General features: G+C 60.5%; 1 protein-coding gene across 1 annotated transcript; it reads right to left on the bottom strand.

Annotated features, from left to right (window-relative positions):
- Positions 1-553: 553 nt before the first annotated feature.
- Positions 554-14,640, bottom strand: XYLT2 (xylosyltransferase 2). Its single transcript, XM_075044473.1, has 11 exons — positions 14,466-14,640; positions 8,061-8,532; positions 7,381-7,556; positions 6,860-7,062; positions 6,362-6,442; positions 5,992-6,208; positions 5,391-5,567; positions 4,233-4,495; positions 3,928-4,123; positions 3,154-3,487; positions 554-2,789 (listed from the first exon to the last, which is right to left on the bottom strand). Exons 1-11 carry the CDS (start codon positions 14,598-14,600, stop codon positions 2,467-2,469), a joined length of 2,577 nt encoding a protein of 858 aa, XP_074900574.1. The 5' UTR covers positions 14,601-14,640; the 3' UTR covers positions 554-2,466.
- Between the last annotated feature and the right edge of the window lie 1,278 nt (positions 14,641-15,918).

The raw sequence follows: 15,918 nt of genomic DNA on the forward strand, positions 1-15,918 counted from the left end.
CCCGGGCTCGGGTCAGCGGGCAGGGAACAGCCCCAAGCGCGGCCCCGCTCCTGGGGAGGGAGAGCTGGGCTGGGCTGCGGGAGGCTCCCAGCACTCGCCCTTCGCTCCAGCCCTGCAGGCAGCAGGCGGTGCCCATTCATTAGCTAATTAACATTTTAACGCAAGCGCAACGTCAACGCTAAGTAACGGGAGCAGGCAGTATCCGCGGGGCGCCCGCTACCAGGGCCGGCCTCTGCACGGAGAACCGGCAGGCAGCTCCCGTTGATCTGCGGGTGAAAACACGGCTCGTAACCGCGCTCCAGCCCACAGCCCCGGGCGCGCCCCGGAGCTCTCACTCCCCCGGCCACGGGCTAAGAAAACCCCTCGGCTTCGCTTCATTTGAGTCACACACCACCCAAGTGAGAGCAAGCCCACCTCTGCCCCAGCACCCCCAACACCGCATGGCCCTGGTGCCCAGGACGGATTTACACCCTCCCCAGGGGGGCAGGTGAAGGCAAAGCTCCCCCCGCCCCTTCCAGCACACACTGCAAAAACCCGACACACCGCACCGTAGAGATATAGATATATTTGTGGTGATGTTGCATATTTAAGACAACTTTACATAATGCTTCCAACACAGTTTTGGCATCCTCCCCTGCAGCGGGGCCGGCCCCTCTCACCCCATGTCCCTCCACAACCCTGGAGCACCCCCAGAGGGAGCGGACACAGGAGAGGTGGGCAGGGGTGCCGGCAGGTACCTGTCCTCGCACACCAAGGTCTCCATCCCCTCCATTTTACAACACGCCTCTCACAGCACCAGCATCCTTGAGATAGGGAGCACAAGCCCTGCCAGGCGCTGAAGCCCAGGGCTTCGGAGGAAGGCGAAGGATGGCACAGATCTTTGGAGATGGCAAAACCCCGACCGGCCAAGGCTGTGAGCCACCGGCTCCTGCTGACCCTGCCTGGAGCAGAGGGGTTGGGGTGGACAGTCTCCAGATCGACCCCAGCAGCTCCCCTGCCCCAGCCCTGCACAGGGACAATACCCCTTCCCCGGTTGCAGGCAAGAAGGGAAGCATCCTCCCAGGCTGAAAACCAAACCCAGACTTAAAACCAAACCCAGACTTCTCCACACAGCATCGGTCTTGGAGAAAGGAACGTCGCAGGTGGTCCCCAAGCCTGGGAGGACAGCGGGGAAGGGGGATGCTCTGCTGCATCCCTTCCCCGGAGGAGACGGCGTCTCTTCCCTGCAGAGGAGGTGGAAGCAGAAACAACGGAGAGCGGATGGAACCGGCCGGACCTCGTCTCACCTCTTTGCTTTTTGGCCAAGGAAGCACAGCAGATCCCGAGAGCTCCTGCTGACCCGGGAGAAAAGAAAAGGTTGGGCCAAGGGGCCGTGGCACAGGGCAGCCCTCCGGGCACGGGAAGCTGCTCTCTCATCCGCAGCAGGACGTCAGCCCTGTGGATGGCATTTTGGCAGGGGACTGGAGCGTCCCTTTGCTGAAGCGGAGGCGGCAGGGTCTACAGCAGCTTGTTGGGACTTGAACCATGAACCGAGCGCTTCCCCGCTTGCTGTTGCACAACACACGCCGGCAGCTCCAAATATTTGGCACAGTCAGGCAGCTGCTTCGGAGGGCAGGCAGCACCCCACAACCAACCCTGCCTGAGGGGCAGCAGGGTGCAGTTCCCCAGCAGCCCCCAGCAGGAAACAGGGAAACAGCAAAACAATAATAATACTACTACTAATTAAAAAAAGAATGTAAACAACCCAGCACCCTGTCCTGTAGCACCAGGACACCCAAGAGAACAAGGTATGTTACAGTCTGAGGGGAGATGGAGACACAAGGACTTCCCGGCCAATGCGGGGTCTCGTCTCTATTGCACTTTGCATCATATATATTTTTTTTTTTATATATATATATATATTTATAAAAATACAAACTAAAGGGCTGGGGTGGAGGGGATGAGATACAAGCCCTGGGCCAGCAGCAGCTCCGTGCACACAGCAGGCTTTGACTCATTCTGCTTCTGCCTGTCCCTAGAGTCCCCTGCCAGTCCTCCTGGGGGGCAGCCAGCAGCACAGGGCCTGATCCTGCCGAGATCCAGGCCAGGGCTGGGCAGGGTGCTGAGCTGGTCCAGAGCCTGCCCATCCCCCAGCCTTCCCTCCCTCCCCCATCACCCCTTCCCAAGGCTCCAAGGCCTGGAATAACAAATGCACAGCTCTTCCCAGCTGCCAGCACCATCTGTACCCCTGCCTGACAAGTGCCCCGGCAAGCTCTCCCTGGCCAGCAACTGCCCGCTCCCGGGGGAGGTGGGCAAGACTGACCTCACACCTCCCCCTCCACCCAAAATACCCCACAGGAGAAAGTTTTCCCCCACCCGGAGGTTCCCATTCTCTCTTCCTCGAGTGACTACGGTGCAAATGGCACGGGGTGATGTAGTCCGGATGCTCCTCACTCCCAAGGCTGCCGCCCCCCCCGGCTGCTCCTGCTACCTCAGCCGCCCGTCAGGTTTGACAGGCCCCAGTTCTGATTTGGGGTCCGGGGAGAGGGAGCTCCAGGAGGTTTCGCTGCAGGTCTCCAGGGAGGCGCAGGCAGAGGGGCTGCCGACACAGATGTCTGCCACGGACCAGAAGGTGCTGATGGCGCTGTCCGCCCAGTCCTCCAGCGCCTTGCCCGTCAGCTGCGCCTTCTGCGCCGCATCCTCCTCCGCCTCCTCAGAGCGTGGCAGGTTGAGGATCCCCCCCAGGCCCTGAAAGCTCTGCTCCATGTATTCGTTGCGAGGGGGCCCGCCGTGCAGCCAGTTGCTGTCGTCTGGGCAGGACAGGGAGAGAAGTGAGAGGCGATCAGCAGCGCAACAACATCCCAGCACCCTGCCGGTCCTACCGCCACCCTCCAGGTGAGGCTCAGCACCCCGTCCCTTTGCAACCCCAGCTCTCCTCCAGCCTGAGGAGAGGGGTGCTGCTGCGGGATGGATCTAACTGACCTGCAAATGGGCCCTCCGGAGCTGCCCAGGGGTCTGGTTTGAGGACTCACGTGGGCAAGGGGACACCAGCGGGAAGGATGGCTCCTGCCTTGTCATCAGCTGCAGCCCAGAGAGGCCAGCACGGGGGGAAGCAACTTGGACTGCCAACAGGGAGACCCTCCCATCCAGCCCCAAACTCCAGAGCATCCTCACCTTTCCTGAGAGGCTGCTTGCGGTTGAAGGTCTGGGGCACCACCAGGAACTGGTTCTCCCCCAGGGGCTCCCAGAACTGGAGGAGGCGGATGGTCCAGACACCAGGGCGCAGGGGCCGATTCAGGGGGGGCTTGTACTGGGTGAATTCTGCTTCGGCATCCACCGTGATATCATAGGAAGCAGCAATGACATAGGTGGGGTCGATCCACACCACCGTGGCCGTCAGGTTGGGGCCCCGCGACCACTTCTGCATGGCCACCGGCTCGTCGAAAGGCCCCATCAAGCCTCCAAAATTGCGGAAGAGTCTTTCCTTGGGGTCCCACTCCGTGCCCACCTGAAGGGACAGGAGGCACAAGCAGTGAGATGCTGGACAGGGAGATGCTATCAACTCAGGTTTTGCATTTCACATCTCCAAACCAGGGAAGGCATAAACTTTGGAGCCCAAAGAAGTGCACACCCAACCCTCCACAGCCCTCCTGCCTGCGCCATGCCAGCACTAATCCAGCTGTGTGATGCCTCCTGCAGCTGCAGGTGCTGAGCATCACAGCCTCAGCTCCTCCCTGAAAGATCCCCTTCAGGCCTTTTCCCCAGCAGTCAGCTCCACACACCACACAGAAGCCAAACTCCTGGACAAAGTTTTGTTCTCAGACATAACAGCAGCACCGTGTCCCTCTATCCCCACTTCATGCAGATGGGGGAGAGGAGGAAGGGCAGCCTGGTGTGGGAAAGCCAGGAAGGAAAGTGGGCATTGTGAGGGAAGCTCTCCCCATTTACCTCAAGGTTTTGTAAGCGGTTTGCCTGCCCTCCATGACCTGCCAGTTTCAGAGCTCCTTGGGGCATCATCCACACCTCCAGGGACTCTGCCTGCCCAGTTGCCGAATTCTGCACTTCCTGCATCACCAGGTAACCCTGGAAACGGTCGTCATAGAAATATAAGTGCACACTGGATGGGAAGCCCCGGGGCTCAAATCTGGAGAGAGACAGACAGAGAGGTTGCACATCTGAGCATCAGCATCCTCCCAGCATGAGATGCAGGCCACCACTCAGAGCCTGGATCGAGCCTGCAACAAATACCCCACCTGCAGAGCTTGTCGGCCTTCGCTGCTGGAGTGGACGCAGCTTTGCGGAGCCCCAGCCTGGAGAAGGCCGTGTAGAAGGTGAGGGTGACATCACTGAGGCCGCTAAGCCCATCGACGCGGTCGTAGACGTTCTCCCAGTACGCCTTCAGGGCCGGCGTGTTCGGAGGGTAGCTGCCGTAGAGGTGAGTGTCCAGGATCTCCAGCACCTCCTGATTCACCGTCGACTCAAACTTGCGGGCGAAGAACGTGGGTCTGGAGAGTTGCTGGAAGAGCACAGGCATTTCTAACAGTGTTGGCTGCACCCACTCTGCCCTCCCACCTGAGCGGGCAGCTGGGAGGGAGACAGACCCGGAAGAAACATGCTGGGACCCATCCTACCCCCTCTGAGGACACAGGCTAAGGAGCAGCAAAGCACAGCCAGCCTCTACGTGGGATCCTCTACGACAGGATCAGTGGGAGCATACAGTACACTTACTGGTAATGCAGATGGGTTCCCATCTCTCCCACTTCCTCCCCCTTTCGTGCTCAGAAGCAGCCATGTGTCATCGAGCTCCTTCACTGCAATCTCTATTCAGATGGGCCCCCACCCTGCAGAGCCGCTGCGGAGCCCTGCACGAGGCCTGGCCACGTGGCACAGCTTGCAGGATCAGGGCCCTGCGCTACATAAGCCCAGGACTGCTAGAAAATCCTGCTAACTTCTCTTTTCAGGGCTGGGTGGATCTCCCCCAAACCTTCCTTGTTCAGTCTACATCCCTACACACTGAAAGCACGGGATACCATCTGTCACAAGGCACTTTATCCTGCCAAAGAGGACCGCACTCTGAACTGGTTTTACTGAAAAGGTATTTGCCCCAAGTGATAGGTCTGGAGGAAAAGAGCAGGAAAATGGAAGAGAAAGTCTGGGAAGAGGAGCAGCATTGCAAGCAAAAGCCTGGCTGCTGGGCAGGACAGTCAGCGTAATCCCGCTGCCCGAGTGTTTACAGACGCATCTATGCCGAGCCAATCCTGCTCCTGTCCCTTGTGGGGCTGGGCTGAGGCTTGTGAGGGCATGCACAGCAGCTGGCGTTGCACCCAGGGATGCACCCGCAGGGGAGCTCAGAGAGGAGAGAGACAGGGAGGAGGGGAGAGAGCAGGAGGAGAAAGGAGGATCTTTTTCACCTGTAGCCGGAGGAAGTCCTGGGGTTTGAAGTCATTTGGGGAGCACCCGCACCAGTCGACTATGTGTTTATATTGGCACTTACAGCCCAGCTTCCGGTTCCAGTTGGTCACTCGGAGGTTGTTATCGACCAGTGTCTCGCAGGCGTGACTGTTCTCCAGGACCGTGTGGAAGAAGGACTGCACAGGAGAGAAGGGACAGGACACCCAGTGGGGATGGAGGACGGGTGGTTAACGGAGACCCCCCCACCCCTCACTCACAGAGAGGAACAGGACAGACCTCAACAGCTCCTGAACAGAATCCTATCCCTGTTCCCAGCACAGGGCAACATGTAAGGGACCAGGCTGTGCACCCACACCGGTCCTTATCTGGCCCAGATGAGCGTCTGGACCTAAAGCAGGGCTGGATATAAACACGACCCTTGGCCCATCCATTCCTCTCTCCCCTCTTTCATACCTGGCTCTGGACAAAGGGGAGGCACAAAGCTGCCTGAGCAGAACCAGCAATGCCCTTCGCAGCTACCCAGGGCGGGGATGAAGTGGGACAGAGATGTTAAGTATAGTGGGAAGAAAATCTGGCCCATGCCCCACAGTCAGCACCCACCTCGGCTGGCAGGAGCGTGTAGGTGTAGAACTGGCGCAGCTGGGACACCAGTTGGTCATTAGCATAGACCACGTACTCCACGAAGCTGCGCGTCAGCGAGAACCAGTCAGAGCCCCCATCCACCACGATGCCCTCGGGGATGTGGCGCTCGCCCAGCCGCCACATGTGGGAGTCACACTCATGGAACAAGCGGTCCAGGCCCTGCTTCTTGATAAACCTGGGCACAGGGATGAGGGGTTAGGAGTGTCACCCACTTTGCCAGGTGCAGCTACGTCCAGAACATCCCGCCTGCCCCAACTGTTTCAGTTCTTTTCTGAAATCCCTCCTTTTTCTGTTCCTCCAGCTCAGCTTTGCCCTTAGCTGGGATTACCTGGCATTGTCTCGGCCATGAGACTTCAGGAAGTTCTTATCTCGGTATTTGGACAGGAACATCACCAGCTCCTCATTGGTCCTGAGGTGCAAATTAGAAAGCATTAACAGCCCCTAAGGTAAAGCAGCCCAGTAAACATTCATACTGTGAGAGCCGTCAGACACAAGGAGCCTAAAACTGCTCAGTGGGTGCTGACTCAAACCCTTGTCCCATTGCTGAGGAGACACAGACGCGGCCTCTCGGCTGTCTGGTGCCTCACACGCGTGTTCCCCTGCAACACCCAGACCACAGGAAAAAACAGCCTCCAAGGTACTGGCTGGGCTCCTCTGCAGAGATGGGACCAGCCTGGCCCTGGAGCATCATCACCAGCATGTGGGTGCAATCTCCAACGCCATTTTCCCTCAGCTCCCTGCTCCTCCCTGCCCCTCCCAAGGCTGCTGCAGCATCACGCAGCCCAAACACCTCCATCACCCTGCCCTGCCCCAGCAAGGTCCTCACCTCGTGGGGTAGTCCGTGGCGCTCAGGTTGATGAAGAAGTCCCAGGGCCACTCGGGCAGTTCCAGCAGGTCCTTCATGCTGCGCAGGTACATCTTCAGCAGGCTGGCACCTCCCCAGATGGTCACCATGCGCCAGGGTGTCACGCGGATGTTGGGGTAGTGCTGGGCCAGCTCCACCGCCTCACGATGGAGGTAGTTGGAGCGCTGCCAGGGAACAAGGCTCACGCTCAGCAGGGAGCTCGTCTTCCCGGGGCCCTGCCCTCCTTGCTGCCAGCCCGGGGTCAGCCCTTACAGCAGCCTCCACTGGGAGGGGAGCAGCAAGACAAGACTGCTCTGGGCAGGGGGGACAGATCCTGCTTCCCTGGCATTGCAGAAATAGGCGTGGGAGGGTCACAGCTCCACCAGCAGCAAGGACAAACCCTACCCAGCCACTTCCTCTGCTCACCACCCCCCCACGCCCCAGCACCCTGTCCCAGTGACCGATCCGGGCACTGTTATCTCCCCCTCACCCCTGCCGCATACCTTGTCAACGTGGATGTAGAAGAAGTGCTGCTCGTGGTACACAGCCTTGATGAGTCGCTTCAGCTGGCGAATGGCCCTGCCATGCACAACCAGCATGTAGGCGATGCGCACAGGCTTGCTGGGGGGCACCTGCTGCAGCCGGCTCTCGTCCCACTGGATGACAGGGCTGACCTTGCCTGTGAGGGGAGGGAGGGGGCTGTCAGCCATCCCCAGCCTTGTCACCCACCACCCTACCACCCACAGCTCCTGATAAACCAGGGAGACCTGAGCAAGGTGGGGGACAGCAGGGAAGAGCTCAGCCTCAAGCAAACCCCATCAGTGCAGCCCAAACTGGCTGCAGTGCCAGGCCATGGTGGCACATGCAGCCCCTTGCATTAAATTGACAGAGCCACGGTGGGAAAGGGGGGGTGTCCTTCTCTGGCCCTTCAAAACAGAAGATGCAGCTGGGCCTGCCTCCGACCTCTACAGGCACTGCAGGGTGGGATGAACAGCCCGTCTTAAGTAAGGGTGGCACAGCTTTGATTGGATTACAGAGGCAGCAGTAATCTGGGAATCAGTGGCAGATTGAGGCCGCTTTTTGCCGGGTGGGGCAGTTTGGTGACATAAGGAAGGCGGCCCACACACCTGGCTGGGATATTGCCGATGCCCAGGGTGACCGGGAGCACCCCAGCAGGACTCACCCGAGAGCTGGCAGTGGCGAGGCACTGACTGGGGCATGAGGCTGCCGGCCCGGTGCAGACACACCACGTTGGCGATCTCCTGTTGGCACTGCTTGCTGCTGGCCCGGGCCAGCGCCGAGAGGGCATCTTTGCCCGTGATTTCACACTTGGGGGTGAAGCTGTTCTCAGTGGGCTGGGGAGCCCCCTCCACGCTGCCTGTGTCACCCTGCTGGAAGATGGCTAGCTGGGCCTCCCCGCGCAGCTCCGTCAGGTTCCTCTGGCTGGAGGAGTCCGGCGCGGCCGGCAGCCTCCGTCCCGGTTTGTGTCTCGCCGTGACGGCTCTCACCACCTTGGACACCAGCGCCCCAGGGCTGTCTGGCCGTCCCCGCCATCGCCCGTGCTTCCGGCTGGCACTGCCCCGGCGCCCGGCAGAGCTGTCCGAGTCCTTGGAGCCGTCACTGCTCTCGGGCAACCTGGCTTTTTTCTGCCGCTCCTGTGCCAGTTCCAGGTGGATGCAGAAGAGAGGACAGACAGCATTAACTCGGGCCTGCTTCCCCCCAGCTCTGCCAACAGGCTCCCCAGAGCATCCCTGTTCCCAGAGCTCGATGCTCCCTGTTCCCACAGAGCTCAGTGCCGCAACGTGGCAGGTGCTCTGGGAGCAGCCACTGCGCAGTGTAGGACATCAAACGGCCCCTCCGCCACCCAAAACCCCAGGCTAAGACACCACAGCACCTCCCTGCATGGTCCTATGCCCCCCTCATGGGGACAACTCCCTATATGCCAGCAAGGGAGACCTCGATTTGCAGACCCTGTCATCACAACACCCCAGACGCACAAAGAGGGTCTTGCGTTCTACTGCCAGACTAAACTGCCAAGGTCGGTTGTGTCTGCACCAGCCACCCTCTGGGGTCCTGCATGGGCAGGGGCATCCCCAGATGGTAGAGATGAGCACAGGACTGCCCTGGCTGGAGGTGGTTATGTTACTGGGAGGCAAATGGACTGGCTCTTCCCTGCCATGATCATGCTGTGAGTCCAAGCCCAGCGCACCTGTCTTGGAGCCAGGGTCCTAGGTGGCTGCAGCTGCGCTCTCTGGGGCTAAAAGCACTGGAGAGGTATTGAACAAGGTCCTGCCTGCGCTCCCTTCCCTGGGCCCCGGCTTCCCACGCTGGGCTGGAGCAGTCGCTGCGATCGCCAGCTTCTCTAGAAATCCCTTTAACAAACCCTCCCGCCGAGCCAAGCGGATGTGTAAAGGGAGCAGTTAATTATGCTTCGTTACCTCTGCCAGGCTGGCTGATGAGCAGAAACGAGTCAGCCCTGGGGAGAGCGGAGAGTTGGGAAGTTTGGATGCCTACGAGAGCCGTGCTTGTAGGAAAGCGCTTTCCCAGCGAGTTGTGCCCACAGGGCTGGGCCAGGGCCGTATGCCCCCAGCCCACCGCAGGCGATCCTGGACAACAGGCAGCAAAGCAGCTGCCTGCTCCAGCCAGGCCTCCCAGGGCTATCTCACAACACCCTCAAAACCCTGCCTGCCCAGCCACTGTCCCAGGCACCAGGGAAGGCTCACTGGGCGCTATTCCCAGGCAGTGGCATCTTCAAAGGATGGGCAATTGCCTCACAAGGACAGCGGGACCAAATTAGCCCCCTGCATAAGCCCCCCCTGTGGGCATAGCTACTGGGAAGGTCACAGCCAGGAGAAACCACATCGTGCAAAGGCTGGAAAGCATCTGGCAGGATCTGCCTGCTCTGCAGTCCCTGAACTACCCATGTTGTGGTGGCACAGCTTGCAAATCATGGCTACCCAGGAAGGGGCCAAGCCACTGCTTAACTTCCGAGGGGCTGGCGTCAGCGAGGATCAGCCGAGCCCCCTTCCGCCCAGACAGGCGTCACAGGCGGCCCGAGACAGGCAGCGAACCGTTCATTAGTCACTACACAGGACCATCTGTTCGAGAGTTATAAACCTGTTTTCTCCGCCGAGCATCACAGGAGAGAGGAGTCGGGAAGGCGACAGGCAAGGAGCGAGTCTCTTCCTGCAGGGACAGGGCTGAGCCAGCGGTCAAGACCCGCCGGCCCCACTTGCACCCTTTGCTCCCCAACACGCCTGGCTCCGGGGACAGCCCCTGTGCGATGCCCACCCTCAGTTACAGTCCTGCTCATCCCCCTGGAAGGAGCCCTGTTCCTGGCTCACGAGCGTGCCTGGCTGCTTTCCCCAGTAGGGAAGTCGTTAGAAGCATCGCCAGCCTTTCTGGAGCTGCCAGTTAACGAACTCAATGGCTTCTAATTACTGCACCACAGCGGAGTGATCCCTCCACCCCAGCCTGGCAGGGAACAACTCCGGCCACGTTGCTCTGCTGTATTTAAGACTCATACGCAGGACTTTTGGTAAGCCTCCCCGTCCACCTCCTTCCGACACACTCAGACAACTCCAGGTGCCAGCCAGAGGTCAGGTCTCCCATCCTGCCTCCCCTGATGTGATACTGCCATAGCCACAGTGCCATAGAGCTGTGGGTCAGATATCTACCTGCACCCTGTCCCCAGCGCAGGTCCAACTGTACCAACATCCCTAAGCTCTGCCATTGCGAGCAGCAGAGCTAACAGCAACTGGTGTCCTGCAGGATTCCCCTTCTGGTTGACTGACTGGTGTCTGCCGCATACGAGCACTCATCAGGCAAAACCAGAGCCAAAATGTTCCAAAGTCACTAGAGGAATCCAGATGCTTGATTGCCAATCACAGCAGCAAAGCCTTAAAACTCTCAGTTAAAATGGCTGGAGCCCCCTAAAACCAAGCTATTTGTGGGGGAAAAGTAAAAATCAAGGAATCTAAGCAAAGCTGGAATAAAAGATGTTTCGTAGGAAGCTTCTCTGGTGGCCGCAGCACATGGAGGACACCGACACACAGGCCCAAGAGAAGTGCCACCTCCTGCCTGGAAGGAGGAAGATAGCAGGCAAAGTGGGGGAAGAGGCATGACTGGGCTAAAACTCTTCTCCCAAGTGACAGATCCTCTTCTCCACCCACGAGGACACTTTGCGGTTTGCTTTTTCCTGGTGCCAGCTCCACTGCAGACCAAGCACTCTAGGAAGCTCCTGCACTCGCTCAGGAGCCATCAGCATCACCACAACAGAGGCAGGATCGCTTTGGTCCCTTGGGCTCCCACCTTCGTGTGCAGACAGGCTCGCACTGTCTGCAGTGGGGATGCCGTCAGTGAAGGGCTAGGTACCGATGGGAATTTCCTCTCCCATTGGCCAGTCTGGACGGGGATTATGGTGTTTGATCCCAGTGGAACAAGGTAATTTGGCTTCTAGGAGGTAGGAAACTCAGTGTTGACTTGGGTGGATGGAGACTGATCCAGCTTCTGCTGGTCTGCACACCACAAAGCATCTGCTTGGTGAATAAAGGGAGCCTGCAGAACTTTGAAATCAGGCTTGGAAAGAGAAGCAACATGATCCAAGTGGCATGGCCTTCTCAAGGAGGGTTGGACTGGTGGCTCTGATGTGGCTGAAGCCCATTACAGGGCAGCGAGCAGTTGGTGCTGCTGGTGGGAGATGGGTTTACAGCCTGCTCCGGTGAAGGCAAAGATCCTCACTCAGTCTCTGCTCAGGTCACACCGGGGAACCACCGGGGATGGAGCCTGCCAAGGTGGGGAAGCTCTTCCCTCCCCTATGAAGGGAAGAAAAGGAAACCAGCAGGCTTTGAAGAACCAAGCAGGACAGAGAAGGGGGCTGCCACCGGCAGAGATCAGAGCAGCCCTTTTGGGAACACCTGGGCAGCGCAGGCAGCTGACAGCCCAGGGCACAGGGCTGCAGCACAGCCTCCAAGTGCTGCAGATGCCCCAGCCGAAGGCACTCATCTGGAGGGGAAGGTGAGCTCGCCCAACTCTGGATGCTCCACAGCATTTACAGGACTCTCCCTCTCTCTCTACAGCGAGTCACAGCCCATTCATGGTGGGGAGAGCCAGGTTAAAGCTGTGTCCATTAGTGGGAAGGAGCCATTTACTCTGACAATTAAGAGATCCCAAGGTTCCCCAAATCCTTTCACACCCGCAAGGTCAGGCTCTCCTGGGAGGGTTCCTCCAGCCTTACCAGAAATGCCCCAGGGGAATGGCGGCTCCTCCAGGTCTGGCCAAAACCAGAAGCTGCAGGAGGGCATGGAAACCAAGAGCTTTGCCATTTTATAAGAAATAAAGGTTAATTGGACTTTTCCCAGCTTGCTAATGGGTTTAGGCTGTCCGTAAAGTTCAAGATGGTTCTTGCCTTCTCTGAAGAGGCTTGTCTGTTTCCAAGCCCTGGAGCCAGGCCTGCTCATGGTGAACCATCCCCTCTTCAGATGAGGGGACCCATAGCCAAACCTGTCAGCTGCCCAGGTCAGTTTTGGGAAGAGACATTGGGAAATCAGGCAAGGACCAAGGCAGAATGAGCCAACCCGGGAGGCCGTACAGGGCAGGAGCAGAGAAAAGCAGACAAGCACTGCAGGACGGTGCAGAGGGAAGGAGAAGCTGGGAGCAGTGAAGTGATTTGATCAAGGCCACAGGCAAAGGGCAGTCAGGCACTCCTGGCTGCCAGAGGAGTCTGCTCTCACGCTCCCAGTGCCTCCGGATTGTGGGCAACTTCGTGTCCCCTCTCCTTGATGCATTTATTCCTTGGTTCTGTTTTGGTGGTGGGCATACAGCAGCACATGAGGGTGCTCACAGCCATTCCCAATGGCCCAAGAGGAGGCCTAGGGCTGGGAATTAAACTGCTGAGTGAGTAGTTGCCTTAGAGACCTTCCCCCCTGCAAGGGGGCTGCCCAGTTCCCCTTCTCACCTCTTTGATCTCAAGGAAAACTTTCTAGTCCTGTGAAAAGACCTGCTGACCACGGGGTCACCCTCCACACCAGGGAGGCACCCCACAATGGGGAGGGGAAGCTCTCACCCCTCCAGAGATCCCCACCTCTCACCTCACAGCCACTGGCTTTGCTCTGCCATAGCTAATACGCTCACCCCATGTCTGCTCACCTCTAGTCACACGCTGTCCCTGCCAAACCTGGCTTCACCATCACCCTGGGGCTTGTTGGCAGCCTGAGGAGTCTCTACAGCCCCTGGAGCAGGAGGGTCCTGCCCAAGATGAGGAGCTCCGGTGCCATGCAGATATTTGTCAAGGAAGCCCATACAGGGACTCCCAGTCCTTCCCCGATGCTCTTGGAGAAACCAGCTTCAGCCACCGGTCCACCCAGATGCAGCATGCCTGGATGCAGACCAGGCAGCTCACGACAAATAAATAAATTCGAATAAGCAACCCAGAGGTCAAGAGCTTTGTTTGAAGGTGGCAGTAACATGCTCCAGAGGCCCGGGTCCTCCTCGATACCTGCTCTGTGTCTGACCTTGGGCAAACACCTCCGCCAGCCTGTGCCTCAGTTTCCCTACACATAAGAAAGAGGTGACGCCTTTTGCCTTAGCAGACTGTTCTGGTAGAAAGACGACAGATGACTGCAAAAGGTCCTTGTACCCTTGCACTTCACAGGGATATCCCTGTCTGGTCCAGCTGAACAGAAGCTGCCACAAACTTCCTGAGCTGCTGTACATGCTCTCCCCCGCTCTCTGAATTACCATATGTTTTCATATTTTCTGGCTTGGGTGTCACTGACCCCACCTTTCTGCAATGTTTCCCAAATCACAGGGAAACTCAAGACCCCCATTGAGCCTCCCATGCTCCCCACCCCATGCCAGACCCCGACTGACACCCCCTGGGCCACAAGCTCCCCTTCTCAGGTGCCACAACTGCTGCAGGTGGACCCCCTCACAGGCGACCTTAGAGACCTTCCCCCCTGCAAGGGGGCTGCCCCGTTCCCCTCCTCACCTCTTTGCTCTCAGGGAAAACTTTCTAGTCCTGTGAAAAACTGTCAGCCCTGTGCTGACCACGGGGTCACCCCCCACACCACGGAGGCACCCCACGATGGGGAGGGGAAGCTCTCGCCCCTCCAGAGATCCCCACCTCTCACCTCACTGTGGGTGACCCCACAGTCACTGCCCCCCAGCAGCCTGGGGCCTGCGGGACGCCCCACCCACCCCAGGGACCCCGTCCTGGGACAGGGCCTCACCAGTCCCACAGAGACACCCTGGGGGGGGGGCGGGGGGGCACCCCTTTTGTGTCCCCTCCCAGCTCCAGAGCAAAGGGACACACCAGCCCCCCCCGCGCACTGTCCCCCCAAGAACCCCCACCTCCCACCCCAAGGGCCTCCCCGCCCCTCAACAGCCCCCTCCCAGCACGCACCGCCCTCCTATAACCCCCCCGGCCCCCCCGCCCGTCTCAAGCCCCTCACCCCCATGGCCCCCAGCCCCTTTATCCCCCCCCTACCCCCCTCGGCCCCCTCACAGCCCCCCCACGTCCCCTCACCGCCCCCCCTCAGCCCCCGCCGGCAGGCCCCGGGCCGCCGGTCCGGCCCTCCCCGCGGCGCACCTCGGCCGGTCCCTCCTCGTCGAGGCCGGCGGAGGTCCAGAGGACGAGCCCCTGGAGCAGGAGGATGGCGAGGGCCGTGGCTACCGCCAACCGGTACCGCCGGGCCAGCTTCCGCGCCCGCCCGCTGGCCACCATCGTCACGGCCGCTCCGCCGCGGCAGGGCGGGCTGCGCCGGCGCGCGCCTCCCGCGCGCACGCGCCGGGGGGAGGGGGCGGGGCCGGGGGCGCGCGGCGCGAGGCGGGAGGGGGTGTCGGCCCTGCGGCGGGCGGGCGCGGGGCGGGGGCGCGCGCACCGGGGTGTGCGTGCCCGCCCGCGTGGGCGCGCTGGGCGCGCGCACCTGCGCCTGCGCCGGGGGCTGTGCGTGGGTGGACACGGGTGTGCGTGTACCCGGCGGGTACGTGCATGCGTGCACCGTGGGTATATGCGTGTCTGCGGGCGCGCACCGCGGGGCGCGTGTGTTCGTGCCCGCGCGTGTGAGGCACCCGGGGTGCGCGTGTGTACACGCGTCTGTGCGCTGGGGCGTGCGTGGCTGCGTGTGCGTGTGCGCGCCTGTGTGCGTGTGCGTGTGCGCGCCGGGCTGTATATCTTCGTGCATGTGCGTGCGTGCGTTGCAGTGCCCGCGCTCGTGCGCTTGTGTGCAGCAGGGCGTGCGTGTGCTCGTGCACGCGTGCCCTTGGAGGCCCGTGTGCTTGTGAGCAGCAGGGCGTGCGTGTGCTTCTGCGTGTGTGCGCCGGGGTCTCCCTGCGCGCACCGGGGTGCACGTGTGCTTCTGCGTGCTGGGGTACGCACGGGCGGGCGTGCACTACAGCGCGTGCCTTTGTCCTCGCGTGCGTGCACACTGGTGTGCACACGTGCAGATATATCTGCGTGCCGGCGTGTGCGCATACGCAGTTACCTGTACTGGGACGTGCCGGTGTGCCTTAGGAGGTGTGCGTGCACCCGCATGCGTGTATTGTGGGCGCTGACGTACGTGCACGTGTGCGCACAGGGGCACGCGGACGAGCATGTCTGTGGGTGTGCGCTGGGGCGTGGGGCTGTGCGTGGACTGGTAAGTGCATGTTGGCCTATGGGCACAAGCCTGTGAGCACGGCGGGGGTGCACAAGCACATACACGTGTGCACGGGGGCACATCCGTGTGGGCGAAGGTCCCTCCCATGGAGCACCCTGCTCTGGACCAGCATGTCCGTACTGGTGCTGAGTTCCCCGGTCCCCTTGCAGCCAGTTACGGGGCTGGGCCCAGGGCCCGGTGCCCTCGCGGGACGCTCACACCTCCGTTCCTCCCCGCGGGCAGCGTGCAAGGGCCTTACCGAGCCTCGGGGAGCCCCCCCGGCCCCGCGATGCTGCTTCGGGGGGCTCTCAGCAGTGAGAGGTATCGGCCACCACCCCCCCTCCGCTGGCAGAGGAGACTTTTTTGGGTGCCCAGGGGCGAGTGCCGAGTTTGCTGCTGCCCCAG

Source organism: Buteo buteo, chromosome 13, assembly GCF_964188355.1.
Source record: "Buteo buteo chromosome 13, bButBut1.hap1.1, whole genome shotgun sequence".
NCBI lineage: Eukaryota > Metazoa > Chordata > Aves > Accipitriformes > Accipitridae > Buteo > Buteo buteo.